General features: G+C 44.3%; 1 protein-coding gene across 2 annotated transcripts in view; it reads left to right on the top strand.

The window, feature by feature from the left end:
• The window catches only part of WWTR1 (WW domain containing transcription regulator 1), a 138,028-nt gene that overhangs the window by 67,267 nt on the left and 56,013 nt on the right, over nt 1–14,748 (top strand). For both annotated transcript variants that reach the window (XM_004755519.3, XM_004755517.3), the window contains exon 3: nt 14,299–14,435. In XM_004755519.3, coding sequence (XP_004755576.1) covers nt 14,299–14,435 — 137 coding nt within the window. The remainder of the gene's footprint in view (nt 1–14,298; nt 14,436–14,748) is intronic.

Raw genomic sequence — 14,748 nt, 5'->3', positions numbered from 1 at the left:
TCTCTAACATTAAAGAAATCTAAAGTAAGGCAGTATAGTGCTGGTTTGGTAGCTCCACATGCATTTATCTTTTTTGTCCTTACTGCGTGGCTTTCATTCCTCATGTTTTGAGAGGGCTGCTGTAGCTCTGGCCATCATCTTCACATTCCAAGCTGGGGGTAAGAGTAAGGTGGGAAGCAGAAAAGTCTGTCTCTTCTATTTAAAGAACTTTCCCAGAATTCCACGTAGCACTTCTTTTTTTTTTTTTTTTTAAGATTAAAAAAAAAATTTGTTTGACAGAGACACAGTGAGAGAGGAAACACAAGCAGAGTCAGTGGGAGATAGAGAAGCAGGCTTCCTGCTGAGCAGGGAGCCTGACTTGGGGCTCCATCCCAGTACCCTGGGATCATGACCTGAGCTGAAGGCAGATGCTTACCTACTGAGCCACCCAGGTGCCCCCCACATAGCACTTCTGTTTACTGTCTAGAAATTAGTTTCACGGCCATATCTAGCACCTAGAAGAAGGGGAAAGCAGATACTCTGAAGCAGGCAGCCAGTTCTGCCATATCTATCAGATTATTTCCTTGTAAACTTTGTTGAAGTGGAGTTGCCTGATCGAAGCATTTTCAAGGATCGTATTACATGTTGACAAACTGCCCTCCAGAAAGATGGTACCAGTTTAAGAATAGTAATGTGCAAGGGTGACCTTCAGTGAGGCTGTGGTTCTTTTGTGAGCATTTTATGGGCATTTTAAAAGGTATTTTTCTGGGGCTCCTAGGTGGTGCGGTCAGTTAAGCGTCCAACTCTTGGTTTCAACGCAGGTCATGATCTCAGGGTTGTGGGATCACACCCGCTTCAGGCTCTATGCTCAGCCTGGAGCCTGCTTGAGATTCTCTCCCTCTCTCTCTTTCTCTCTCTGCTCCTTCCTGCTTGTGCTGTCTCTCATTCTCTCTCGTAAATAAATAAAATCTTTAAAAAAGAAAAGCTGTTTTCCTGAAACTTTTTTCCTTTGTTTAAAACACACATTCTTCAGAGAGTGACACACAGATTTTTGATATATTTACAGTTTTTTCTTCAAAATGTAAATCTGTATATTTACAGATTTTTCTTCAAAATGTATATCCGTGTAAGTAGAACATTCCTTTCAAATATCGGAAGGACATTTGCCTGAGAATTTTAATGTTTTTCACACGGATTTCCTCAGCTTCTAAGAATAACTTATTTGTAGGGTTCAGTTAATAAATTAACCAAACCGAGGTGGCTCTCACCCTGTTTGAAAACGCTCCCAGCCAATTTAAGTAAAAAACATAGTGAAAAAGCTGCACCGGCCAAGTCTGTGTTTAAACATAAGTGTTTGATTTCAGTTAGGCTGTGGTGTGGCCATCAGCAGCTCAGAAAATAGAGGACTCATCTGCCTGTGGTTTTCTCCACTTGGGTGGGGTCTGTTCTCTCCTTCTTGAGAGGGTATTAAGGGTCATGTTATTGCCATATTGTTACTGCTTTTGTTTAGATGTTATCAAATCTAGTGTCACTTTGCTTTGTGACTTGGTTATTCAGGCTGGTTATCTTAGCTTTTTTTCCCTTTTTTTTTTTTTTTTAAATCTTGCATAAGTTAAAGAATAAGATTCACTTCTTTTTCAAAGCTGGAAAAATGACCTATCCACCTATTACTGTTACTATGGGGCCATATAAAAACAGATGATTATTCTAGGGCTACTTTTCCATCAGAACTAACTTTGAAAAAAAAAAAAAAAGACAGCGGGTGAATCAGTAGGTGGAAGTACCTTGTGTATTCTTGCATGTTTCCTGTAAGTTTAAAGTCACACCAATTTAAAAATTACATACACGTAAATAGATGTTTATTTTATTCTTTTATTTTTTTTTAAAAGATTGTACTTATTTGAGAGAGAGCGCGCACAAGCAGAGGGAGCAGCAGGCAGAGAGAGAAGCAGGCTCCCCGCTGAAATGAGAGCCCGATGCAAGAAGCTCCATTCCAGGACCCTGAGATCATGACCTGAGCTGAAGGCAGACGCTTAACTGAGCCACCTAGCGCCCCAGATGTTTATTTTATTTTATATGAGAAATAATCCCAGCTACTTTAGTGAAGAACAGTGGGGTTTGGTTAGGGAAATAAGTCATAAGAAGTTGAAACAGATACATGTTTCTGTTCTTTAATAATTAAAGATTAAAGCACTATTGTATTTTTTTTTTTTTAATTAAACCTCTACCTGTGGGTACCAAGTTAACTCTATTTGGAGTTTGCATCAACGTGTTTTGTATAAAACTATAGTACTTTTGAGGCTAAATTTGTTTCTCCATTTGTGGAGTCACAGAAGCTTAAAGTCTTAAAGTCTTCTTGCATTTCTGTAACTGATCAGTACTTACATTTGGGGGCGAACTGTGGGGGCGAACGATTGTTAGTCACCTGGTAAATGATTACAAAACTAAATTGGCCTAAAATTTCTTGAGCATTTCTGTTAGGAAAAATGGAAAGGCATCAGGTATTATTTTTTTAGTGTTCAATCTTATCTTGCTTTTCACTTCAAGCTAAAATCCTTTTCTACTTTAAATGTGGGCAGAAAGTCTTGTGTGCTGACATGGGGTGCTCATCACCACCAGAAGTGCTTCCCTGACAGACACCATTGAGCCCCACATCAATCTCCCTGTTCAGTGGGAAGCCTGCTTCTCCCTCTTCCACTCCCCCTGCTTCTCCCTCTTCCACTCTCCCTACTTCTCCCTCTCCCACTCCTCCTGCTTGTGTTCCCCCCCTCTCTGTGTCTCTCTCTGTCAAATATATAAATAAAATCTCTTTAAAAAAAGTAAAGAGCCTCCCTGACAAAGACAATAAAGGACTATTAACTGGCTTTTTCTTACACTGGCTCTGAGAGTTGATATCATTATAATGCAAAACAAACAAAAAAACAAAACAAAACAAAAAAAAACAAACCAAGGCAAACGTGGAGGGATCACCCAAGGGCTGGTGGTTAACTAGGCCTATTTCTTTTGAGAATATTTTCTCTAAATCAATTACTACTTCGCCACTCTGTGAAATCAAGTATATCTGTAGTTTTTAGAGTGAATGGTTGTTCACTGTTATTTCCCTCCATTTTTGGCAGGTTCATTGTACATTGTGTGTTTGCTGATTTTTGTGCGTTTGAATTCCTCGGATCCCTTTAAACCATTGGGATAGAGTTCATAAGGGATAAAAGGGGAGTTAATATATGTATAGTGTCATGGGGCACCTGGATGGCCCCGTTGGTTGAGTGATTAAGTCTTGGTTTTGGCTCCGGTCACCATCCCTTGGGTTGTGGGATCGAGCTCTGCTCTGTGTTCTGCCCCTTTGGGCACTCTCAATCTCAGATAAATAAGTCTTTTAAAAAAATATTCAGGGTGCCATCTATGTCTGGCACTGTGGAGGCACTTTACTTTTGTTATTTGATGAAATATTCAAAACAAACTTACGAAATGGATATTTTTGTGCCCATTTTACAGTGGAGGACACTGAGACCTGGAGATGCTAGGTGAAGTTACAGTGTTCTTTTAGCTGGTTAATAGCAGGGGCAAAGTTAGAAAATACTGTGGAATGTTCTGCCCCTTTTGGGTGATACTTTCAGCCACAGATGCCAGGAAATACATGTGAAAAGATATGTGGGCTGGGTTTATTTTTTTTAATCTAATTTTTTTTAAATAGATTTTTTCTTTCCTATTTATTTGACAGAGAGTGAGAGAGTGCACACAAGTAGGCAGAGTGCCAGTCAGAGGGCAAGGCAGCAGCAGGCTTCCCGCTGAGCAGGGAGCCCAGTGCGGGTCTCCATCCCAGGACCCCAGGATCATAACCTGAGCCAAAGACAGACACTTATCTGACTGAGCCACCCAGGTGCCCCTGTGGTCTGGGTTTAAAACACAAAACCTAAGTCGGGTTGCCCCATTTTTCTAGGTCTCCAGTGGTCCTCTCCCTTCCCTGACTCTGAAGCTTAATTCCATCTCTTTCAAGGCCTCAGTTTTTGTCTTCCATCCTCTAAATCATTTCTTGCGAAATGGGACGCTGGCTCTGAAAAGTACTCGAGTCTTTCTGCAGACGGGATTGGGGTCTGTGCCAGTCTGTTCTCCAGTGCCAGCTGGGTCATGGCCCTCAAGCATGTGCACGCATAGTGGCTCCGAGGACCGGAGCCCAGTGTGGCTCATTCTCTTCTCAGAACTTAGAAAAACAAAACCAATGAAGAGGAGTCAAATCTCTTTGCCTGAATGGAAGTGAAGCTAGACGAATCCAAAAGAATTCTTGGTTTTGAGGAGGCTTTGCCCTCTTCTTTTGGGCAAGTGACATCTAATTCAGTTGGCCCCATTAGAAAGAAGAGACAGAAGGGCATTAGCAGTTCAGTTGAACCGTGTTTTTGTCTGGAGTGGCTTTGGAGTGGGCAAGCAGTGTGGACTAAGACATACTGGGGGAACAACTGGAAAAACAACACATTGACACGTGTGCTGGGCACGGAGAGCCTGGAAAAACAATTTTCAAAGTATTTTAGCATTTCAAGTAACCCAGTGGCTTCAAAACAAACCTAAGAAATGATTGCGAGATTAAAGCTGCTTCCCAGATGTCAGACACTGCTGATTTGGGGAGAGTATCGAACGCATAGCTACCAGGACAGAATGTCAGGCTCTGGACCATTTATAGTAACAAAAAAACCCAGGATTTGTGTCTGTTAACCTCCACTCATTCATTATTTCTTGGCCACTACCTCACTGCCGTTTGATTGCTAGCTCCTGCGGCCCACACTGGATCGTCTGATGATAGGTCCATGTTGGCTCGGAAGACCACAAAGGCACTTAGGACTTCATGCCTGTTTAAGTGGCACAAATTCAACACTACATGCTTAGGAATCTCAAGGTAACAATTTGGGGACAGCATTGTCTCACCTGGAGCTAGGCTGAAGAAACAGTACCATGTCTTAACCCTGGAGGGAAGTGGCTGTTTCGGACACTGAAAGACAGTGTAACATACATAAAGCCTAGGAGACCACACACTTATGGGCCCTTTAAAGGATTTTCGTAGGTTCCTTTCACCACACCCCACATTTCCCAAAACCGATTCTGGGAACTGAGTCCCCGTGGAAGATAGGGTTCCTTGGTAAACGCTTCTCGAATGAAGAAATGCCTCTTGATGAGTCTAGAAGTCACCATTCATATAGAAGTCACCATTCATAAAGAACCTCATCTTTTCTCCTCTTCTCCTTCCCACCGCATGGTTTTGTTTGTGAAAAAGGGGAAAGTAGGAAGAGAGACTAGATATCTGGAAATAATAAAAAGTAGTGGTATATACTCTTCCATTGTTGTTCGGTTTCCATAGGAGAAATTTAGCATGATTTATGAATCTTTTACTAGCACTGTTGATCCTGACTTGAGAAGAGGAAAAAATGCTAAGTGTTGATAATAAAATCACAGAACAGCCAGAGTTCTGTAATAGGGCTCTTGGCCTATGGCAGACAAGTAAACAGAAACCTAGTCCTTCTCTTTTTCTTCTTGCTCTTTTAGGGAATAGGAAAAATAAGATTAAGTAAGAGTTTGGTTCGGTTTGCAGAGGTGAAGGCAGGTTTGCCTGTGTTGGGCGATGTCCGGGTGCCTCTAACACAATGAGGCGCCTCACCCTCTGAGGTGAGGGGGCTGAGTCATACCTTGGGGCTTTATTGCTGAGTCACTAGCTTCCCAAAGTGGTTTTCTCTAGGAGGGGCACATTCATCCTGCCGCCTTCCTCCCCACCCCAGCAGCAGTGCTCTGGAGGACCCGTGGATGTGACCGCATCAAGTGGGGCGGACGGCCCCTCTCCTTGACTCAGCTTCTGCCCTGACCGAGGGGGTCTGGGAGTGGAGTCTGCAGAAAAGGTGGCCCTGTTCAGTGGAAAGGATTTCTGAGTCAATAGATCGCCACAGCTGGCTGCAGCGTAAGTGCGAGTGGATCTTCCACACTGGCATGGCCACTACCCCTGCTAATTTAAATGAGGGAAGGCTTCCTGGTGCGGCTGCAATGGAAGTCGAGGATTAGAACCTCATAGTTAAAAATACAATCCCTGCCATTCATTGAGAATTCCAGAGGACTCTGAAATGTTTGTGAATTGGCAAGTGAATGGTAGAGACCGGAAGCATGCACCAAAATAATGCTTCTGGTCTTGTATCATCTTTTATTAGAGGATCCTGAAAAAATCCCCTATTTATATAGGACTTATTCCTGTGAGCTGCCTAAGTGAAAATCAGAGCAGAGCCTTTCAGCTATAAATTCCTTGTGGTTTCGAAGAAGGATGAGCTGTCTAGGAGGCACGCTTCCATTATGGGAACAGTCACTTTTTTTTTTTTTAGCAAGTTTTTTTTTTTTTTTTAAAGATTTTATTTATTTATTTGACAGAGAGAAATCACAAGTAGATGGAGAGGCAGGCAGAGAGAGAGAGAGGGAAGCAGGCTCCCTGCCGAGCAGAGAGCCCGATGCGGGACTCGATCCCAGGAGCCTGAGATCATGACCTGAGCCGAAGGCAGCGGCTTAACCCACTGAGCCACCCAGGCGCCCGGGAACAGTCACCTTTATTGGGTGGCATGAGACCATTTTTATGGCTTTGGGATTTAATTTGTGAATGATACGAATGCTTCGCTAATGGAGGTGTCAGTGATGTACCTTTGAAGCCTAACTTTTTTTTTTTTTTCCCTAACCTCTTCCTATCTTTTATTCTAATGGACCAGCAAGAGATAGTACCGTCCAGGATTTGGGCAGAACAGAAAAAGAATTGTAAAATAGTGGTGTCCAAGTTGCTTTATGGCAAAGAATCTTCAATTAGGGTGACAATAGGAAGGATGAAAACCTGGGAAGGAGTTGATGGCTTTGGAAATAAACTAAAACAGTTCAGCCAGGTGACATGCCAGCACTTGATTTCCAATTATCAGTATATTCTAGTTCAAAAGCCTACTCCCGGTTATCCAGCTGGACTGATAGGGTGAAGCAGAGGGGAATAGCTTAATAGATGGCTATGAATCAGATTAGGTTGCCAGTTTAGAAGTGGGCTGCGAGCTATCACAGTGATGATAGCTCTCCTTGCTATAAGTCCCCCCCCCCCGGGGGGGGGGCTCAGGGGCTCACAAGTGATCAGTTTCCACTAGGTTCTGGTTTTAGGTGACAGCAGAGGAAGTAACTTGGAGGAGTGTACATCTGGGTCTGGGAGAATTAATAAGTGTGCACTCCAGCTGTCTTTGTTCTTGTGGTTAAGACCCACCCCTGGTGTCAGTCGGAATAGCTGAGTACCACTGGCAAAAAAACAAAACAAAACAAAAGACACCACTCAAAGAAATGCAAGATATGAGTAAGATACAATGTGTCATTTCCTAGGCCCTGAAATTTAAATAAGAACACACTGCCAGCATGTTTAATGTAATTGAAACACAGGCAGCATTTATTCCCGGAATCTAAGAAAGTAAACCAGTGTTTTGCTTCTTTGTATTTTAAATCTCACTGGGGAACATTTCGGGACTTCAGCGTGATTCTCGGACAAGTCTTCTTGCCATCTGGTACAGGATTAAGTATTGGCATAGCATTTGTTGCCTGCTGACAATGGGTCAAACTTAACTTGGCAAGCCCTTGCTGAGAAATTATCAGCCTCACGCAAATCTGTTTCAATTTCCATTTTTAACATTGATGGTTTTAATTGAACTGGTTCAGAACGAGCAAGTTGCAAAGTTGATTTAGCACTTTCTAAGCAAATAATCTTTAGCTCTGTACATTTGTGATAAAGGGTGATGTGATTAAGAGGGTGGTGAATGGGTTTCGTAAATCAAAAACCATCTTAATGTCTTGGTTAAGTGTCTGCCTTTGCCTCAGGTCAGGATCCCCGGGTCTTGGAATGGAGTCCTGTGCTGGGATTTCCTGTGAGACATCTCCCTGTGCCTCCCTACTACTTCCCCTGCTTCCGTGCTCTCTCTCTCTGTCAAATAAATAAAAATCTTTTTTTTTTAAAGATTTTATTTATTTATTTGACAGACAGAGGTCACAAGTAGGCAGAGAGGCAGGCAGAGAGAGGAGGAGGCAGGCTCCCTTGCCAAGCAGAGATCCCGATGTGGGGCTCGATCCCAGGACCCCGGGATTATGACCTGAGCTGAAGGCAGAGGCTTAACCCACTGAGCCACCCAGGCGCCCCAAATAAATAAAAATCTTAAAAAAATTAAAAAATTAAAGAAGCAAAGGAAAATAGTTTACATATGCTCTAAGTTGGTTTGTGAGTATTATGAGGGTTGCATGGGTATTGTTTTGCAAATGCTTACTATGTACAGAACACTTAGCTATGCCCATAGGATCATTTCTGTCATTGAAAGAGCTTATGTTCCATTTAATATTAGCAACCCCCCGGCCCCCAACAAAGAGAGAGTGAAGGGAGAACTTGAAGAGAGCCTGGGATGGTCAGGGGACTAGCACCAAGCGGCGTTGAATGTGAATTGAGTTTTGAATCAGTTGACCTTGGTTTTACAACCTCAGGCTGCCTTTAAATTCCCATCTCATTGGTGTGGTTCTCTTGAACTGCCTAGCTAGTTTGTGGTGGAAAAGAAGAGGCAGGTTGGAGGCTACTTCTAAGTCCTGTCCTAACAGCTCTGTTGCTGGCAGGGAGCCCCGAGTAATGGCTGACAGTAATGTGAAACTTGAATATATTAAAGCAGTGAGGGTGGGGTGGAGGGGGAGTAAAAAGGCAGAACACTTACATTGAGAGATGAAATCTTTGCCCATAGAAATAGGCAAGCAGCTTATGTTGCTAAGAACTCTAAATTCTTTCAAAATCAAGCACTCAGAATCATTTCTATTTTTGTATCTTCGTATGCTTCCAGCAATACAAAATGTATTACATAGACCTTCTCTATTTCAGAAAGTCTTTGTTGTGTGGCTTCCTTCCATAAAGTTAGTGTAATAGGTCGTGGTCATAGGCTGGAGGATAAATTCATCCCAAAATGCCAGGCTTTTTCTTGGACTGTACGAAGCAGGTGGGTTCTATTTTTACAGGTTAAGATTTTATCTTCGCCTTTGATGGTTCTGCTGTTAGTCAGGGTTTTATATTTACAGAATGCCTTTTATTTTTATACCTGCCTAGTGCATTGTGCACAGTAGGTGAACAGTGCATGCTGTTGAGTAACCTTGAACCCACGTCGTCAGCCTGGGGCTTGGCGAGGCCACCTTCCTTAAACTCATGGCTGGGGAGGTGAGCCTGGGAGGCCCTGTGAACTGGTCCTGAAACCTGTAGGTGACTTCGGCTGTCATTACTTTCCCTGAACAGACCTATTTTACCCTTGCAACAAGGAACTCTCACGTTTGTTAGCTCCTTTCACTCCTGTGGGTGCTCATGGATCTGGGTTCTGAGACCAGGATGGGTGAAGTGGCTTGTCCAACAAGGTCACACAGGATCAGAGGTAACATTAAGACTCAGGTATGTGTGGGCACCTGAGTGGCTCAGTCAACCAGTTAAGCATGTGAGACCAAGGACCCCGGGGGGACTTGGATCCCAGCTGTCCTTGGGATAGGAGTCTAGAGGTGGGATGGAGAGCTGATTGTCAGTGTCGGGGAGGGGTGGAAGGTTGGAGTAAAACCGGAAGGACTGGAGGAGGGGAAGTGTGGAGGCCCCCGTGTTCCTCAAGGTGGAAGGTCAGGCAGGAGGCTGGAGAAGAGGAAACAGAAGCTAAGTTAATGATTCTCTGGAGGCTGATGGGAGGGACCAGGCCTGCAGTGGAGGGAGACCAGGAGGGTGGCGAGATTGCCCCCTCTTCTGCACATTTCAACAATGTTTCAACCTCCAACACAGAATTTCCCTAGTAAATTAAATGGCTTTCTAAATCCGTGTCTCTATTGAAAAACATACTAGTTCAAGAAGGAAAAATTATTTCACACAACAGTTTTTCAGCCAAACATCATCTCAGAGAAATGTTGACTTTTCTTGCCCCTGAGCGAAAACTGCAGTTCTTAAGCAACTGAAGCTCGTTTCAGACCTGAATCCTTCTCTGATCAGAGACTCCTGATGTGTTGGAGTGAGGAGTGGGTTGGCTCTTTCTGTGACTGTGGAATGGGGCAGTCTAGGAAATAAGTAGTGGTCACAGAGGCCCCCAAAGAAAGAGATGACCACTCCCATTATCTTGTTATCTGCACCACCGGGGTCTCTTTGTGAAGCCCTTACGAGGTTTGTTGTTGTTGTTGTTTTTCTTAAAGCCCAGAAAAGAGGCTTTTTGGTGTCAGGAAAAGTTTTTCTTTTCTTTCGGAACTGGTATTCTTTTTCCTTATAAACAGTATGTGGCCAGGTGATTGATTTCCATTTTCCTAATTCTTTCTTTGCCCCTCGACATTGACAAGCCAAATCTACAGCTTATCTAAAGTCTCGTTTTAGTACCCTATGACCGGTGTGACCATGCCTTGTTTTCCTTTTCGTCATGTTGTACCTTCATGAGTGTCTTTGTTTTTACTGCTTATGAAAACAACTCATAGTCACTGTTAAAAACCTGGGAAGTACAAGGGAGTTATGATAAGAAAAAAAAAGTGCCAGCAGACCTCTTATTCTCATGTATCACCGTCAATAGTTTGATATCTTTTTCCTTTTTTTGTTCCATTTTCTGATATGACAGAGGTACAGCATATTATTCCTCGGACACACATATGTAGGGAGAATGAATATATATAAATTTTTAGGAGAAAGGAGACTTTTAAAAAAAACAGCAGAGACATTGGTTTGAAGGCAGCAAGGGAGTGACATCGGGGAAGAGGCGGGAGCTGCAGGCTAGCTCCACTGCGGGTCCTGGCAGACAGTAAAGTTACACTGAGAAATCCGAGAAAGGAAATGAGTCAGTAACTGAGAGGGAGCGGAGATGAGACAGCGGTGTGACCGACAGAGCCAGTGGCTTAGCCTGCCTTTGGGAAGGGGCGATGGGAGCAAAGTGATTTGTTTGCACAATAGCAGAATGTAGCTTTCCTATCAAATCATCAGCGATGTATCAAGTTCTTGTGAGCAGCGCCCTTGCTTTTGACATTCGGCCTGGGAGCCACCCTGGACATCCTAGGAGCTGAGCGTTTAGAGCAAAGCTGGTGTCGGGTCCACGGGTGGGTGTGCTAAGACTAGGAATTCCAGTGGCTTTCTTCTCCGAGTTGTTTCTGAGCAATGAGAATTGCTTTCTTCAGACTCCCTCTTGTACTCTAGTCTTCGGGCAATACCATGAGTGACACTTTTAATTAACAAATCTGCTGGGAACAAAACTCCTTTCAAAGTGTTGGCCGGGCGTGCGGTTTTGAAGGTTGGTTTGAGGAGGCTCCCACGGTCCTGGGGGAGTTCTAGGACTTGGAAGCCACAGTCAAGTTGTACCTCATTGGGGTCAGACCTCTCTGGGATGGGGCCAGAGGGTCCTCCCAGAATGCCCCAGCATTCGGTTCCGGGGGATGGAGGCTGGCCAGCTGTGGTGATATCCTTAGGCAAGCTGGGCTCATTTTACCACTTGGGGTGTGGGCCTTCCTGCTCTCCCTAGATTCAGGGGCCATAGCCTTCTGGTTCAGAATGGGAGAGGAGAGTGGGAACCAGCATTGTCCCGGCTCCTGTGTCATTCCTACCACTGACCGGTAGCTGCATGTCAGACCGCAGCAGACCTGCATCACTTTCTCTCCCCCTACCCTCCCATTCCCCCCATTTCTCCCACCAGCGGCTGCGCTCTTGGTGCTCCTGGTGAAGAAGCATTGAGATCCATGGTGTCAGAGGGTCTGAGAAAGGTTCATGAAAGAGAGAAAGATTCCTTTTCCTTCCGGTAGCATTGTGGAAAGGATGTAGGATAGACCTACCTTGGAAAAACATGTTTCCATAGTGTGGGTCCTCAAGGAATGGTTAGTCAAAGGGTTTCTTAGCTCTTAATTACTTTGCTAAAGGGAGTTTACTTAACTCTGACATCCTCATCAGTGAGGGTTCCTGACTCTGAAGGACAATGACAAACTGCCGGAGGCTGGTGATGAGTTTCCACTTGACGAGAAGCTGACACAAGGATTTTATGAAAGCTTTCAACAGAATTATAATTGTTAAGCTGAAGATGTAACTAAGACCATTGTTTCCTTCTTTTTCATCTTTCTGTGCTTGAGTAAGTGATTGCCCTCTCTTTAGTTGGGTCTTTCCCCCTCTATTTGTGTTTTTCTGAACTGGACAGTCTTGGCTTGTTTTTTTTTTACACTTCCCCCTCTCCTGTGTGCTCATGCGTGCACCCCGTATGCGTGCTCTCTCTCAGAAAAAGAAAATCTTTGCTTTTTTTAAACTTTATTATTTTAGGTAAGTCTTAAATTTTTTTAAAACATTTATTTATTTTTTAATTAACATAGAACGTATTTTTATCCCCAGGGGACAGGTCTGTGAATCGCCAGGTTTACACACTTCACAGCACTCGCCATAGCACTTACCCTCCCCAATGTCCATAACCCCACCCCCACCCCCCACAACCCTCAGTTTGTTTTGTGAGATTAAGAATCTCTTATGGTTAGGACAGTCTTGGTTTTAGTTTTTATTTTACCCTGTTCATTTTGGATTATGTTTTAAGGACTGCTGAGGGCTCCGACAGTATGGAGACTCAACAGTTAAACTTAATTACACTTCCTCTACCTTTAATCACACTCATTTAAAGGCCTTCTTGGGAAAACAGCCAAATTTTCACTCAAGACGGTGGATGAGCTCCCCGTTCCTGTAACTTGCTGTCTAGGACAAAGAAATCTGAGGAAGTTTAGCAGAGGCAGCATTCAAATGTGAGGAAACAGATGCAAAAGAAGAGACAAGTACAACTCCAGTGAGGGGGGATAGCCCTGATGTAGGATTAGATTTAATGGTAGTAATAGCGGTTCGAGACAAGCTAAGGATTCAAAGAGAGCCATTGTTATTCAAAATCAAGGTGTGTTTTACCAAAAGAACAATCAGGCTCCTTTCATATGGATCTAGAAGGGTCTGTAGTGCGTGGGGGTTGACACTGACAATTACTTTGGGAGAGGCAAGCCTAGCTGCAAGGTTTAGAACAAGAGGCTGACGTTCAGTTTCTGCTATCAGAGTTTGTTTTTGATAACTGTGGAAAGAACTCGGCTGCAACTCCTAAAACGAAGCGCTTGTACTAGGTGAATATGTTCATCTTTTAAAGAAAAATATATAATAAAATCTCAGAAAAAAATTTATGTCACGGGGTACATGAAGCACCAGGAATGACTTACATGATACGGTTTGCGAGGAGGCCGACAAAGCCGGAGGTCTGTCCATCTTTCTTCTTCTTTTTTTTAAGATTTTATTTATTTATTTAAGAGAGAGAGATCACAAATAGGCAGAGAGGCAGGCAGAGGGAGAGGGAGAAACAGGCTCCCCGCCGAGCAGGGAGCGCCATGCTGGGCTCGATCCCAGGACCCTGAGATCACGACCTGAGCCAAAGGCAGAGGCTTAACCCACTGAGCCCCCTAGGCACCCCTCTGTCCATCTTTCTTCGGACATATGGAAACTCTGGACAGAAGCTTATGTTGGGCCAGTTTCTCTGAGATTAAGTGACAATAACGGATCCTGGAAGTTGTGTATGACCGAAAGTCAGATCCCTTTCTTTCCTCTAATCATGTCTTTGCCCTCAGAAGTCTTCATGCCTTGATGGTTGGGTTTCTCCGTCATCTGTCTTCCTGTCTTTCTACACTTACATCCTGCTGCTCTGTACTCCAGCTTCCCAGTTGTTACCTTGATGAATCGAATGTAAGCTTCTTGAGGTTCTTACGTATTACCCGTGTGGACCGCACAGTGCCTTCCTTGGTCTTAGTAGAGCTCAGTCATGTCATGTTCACGAGATTGGTTTCAAAAGCCCCGGCTTTGGCTGAGACCAGCAGAGATGTCCTCGTTACGTCAGTTATGCGATCTGCAGAGCATGGGAGGGTTGGTGGGGCAGGAGCATGGTCCTGCTTTGGGAGAGGAGTTCCCACCATGGCATCCCAGTGATTGAATGGCAGCGACGCATCTGAGAGGCTGGGGAGCGAAGACTCCTTGGCTGAGAGGAGATACACACTGGTGAGGCAGAAAACCTGTAAGAGGGTTTCTGCATCTAGGGACGGCTGGGACAACCAAGTCATGGGCTTCTAGTCACAGAGTACCTGCTGGAGCCCTTGCATGGAGGGTATGTGGGCAGGCGTCACCTTGGATGAAAACAAACACAGTGTGTCAGCCATTTGTAAGCAGATCCTAAGGGAGGAAGAGCTGACGTCATTTAACTCTTGTGCTGTTATTGGTGATGGTGATAATGATAGTCATGCTGACAATTAAAAAGATAATTGTTTTCCTTCTTTTAGTCACATAGAAAAAATCACCACATGGCAAGACCCTAGGAAGGCGATGAATCAGCCCCTGAATCCCATGAACCTCCACTCTGCAGCCACGTCCACCCCAGCACCCCAGAGGTCCATGGCCGTGTCTCAGCCGAATCTCGGTAAGCCCAGAGCGTCCGCTTGGAGCTGCATGAACAAGTGTTGAACCCAGAGGCTCTGGAGCTCGAAGCAGCTCCGGCTGGCTCGGTGTTGACTTGCGCACCCACATCGTCTTTGGGTGTGTCACCCTTCTGCCATCTTTGCTTTTTTTCTTGGCGTCTTTGCTACCCGTTCACAGTTTTGCTGCCTAGGTTCACACTGAGGTTCCTGCATCTCATTCAGTTGCCTCAGTTGGAGTGTTTTGAAAAATCATTTAGGCCTCCTCTCTTCATCTAGGCTAAGGCAAGTACACATCCCCATTCTGTGAATTTGGTT

This window comes from Mustela putorius, unplaced genomic scaffold (assembly GCF_011764305.1).
Source record: "Mustela putorius furo isolate JIRA1106 unplaced genomic scaffold, ASM1176430v1.1 tig00003834_pilon_pilon_pilon, whole genome shotgun sequence".
Taxonomy (NCBI): Eukaryota; Metazoa; Chordata; class Mammalia; order Carnivora; family Mustelidae; genus Mustela; species Mustela putorius.
Note: the sequence above shows the minus strand (reverse complement) of the source record. Positions and strands in the feature narration are given on the sequence as shown.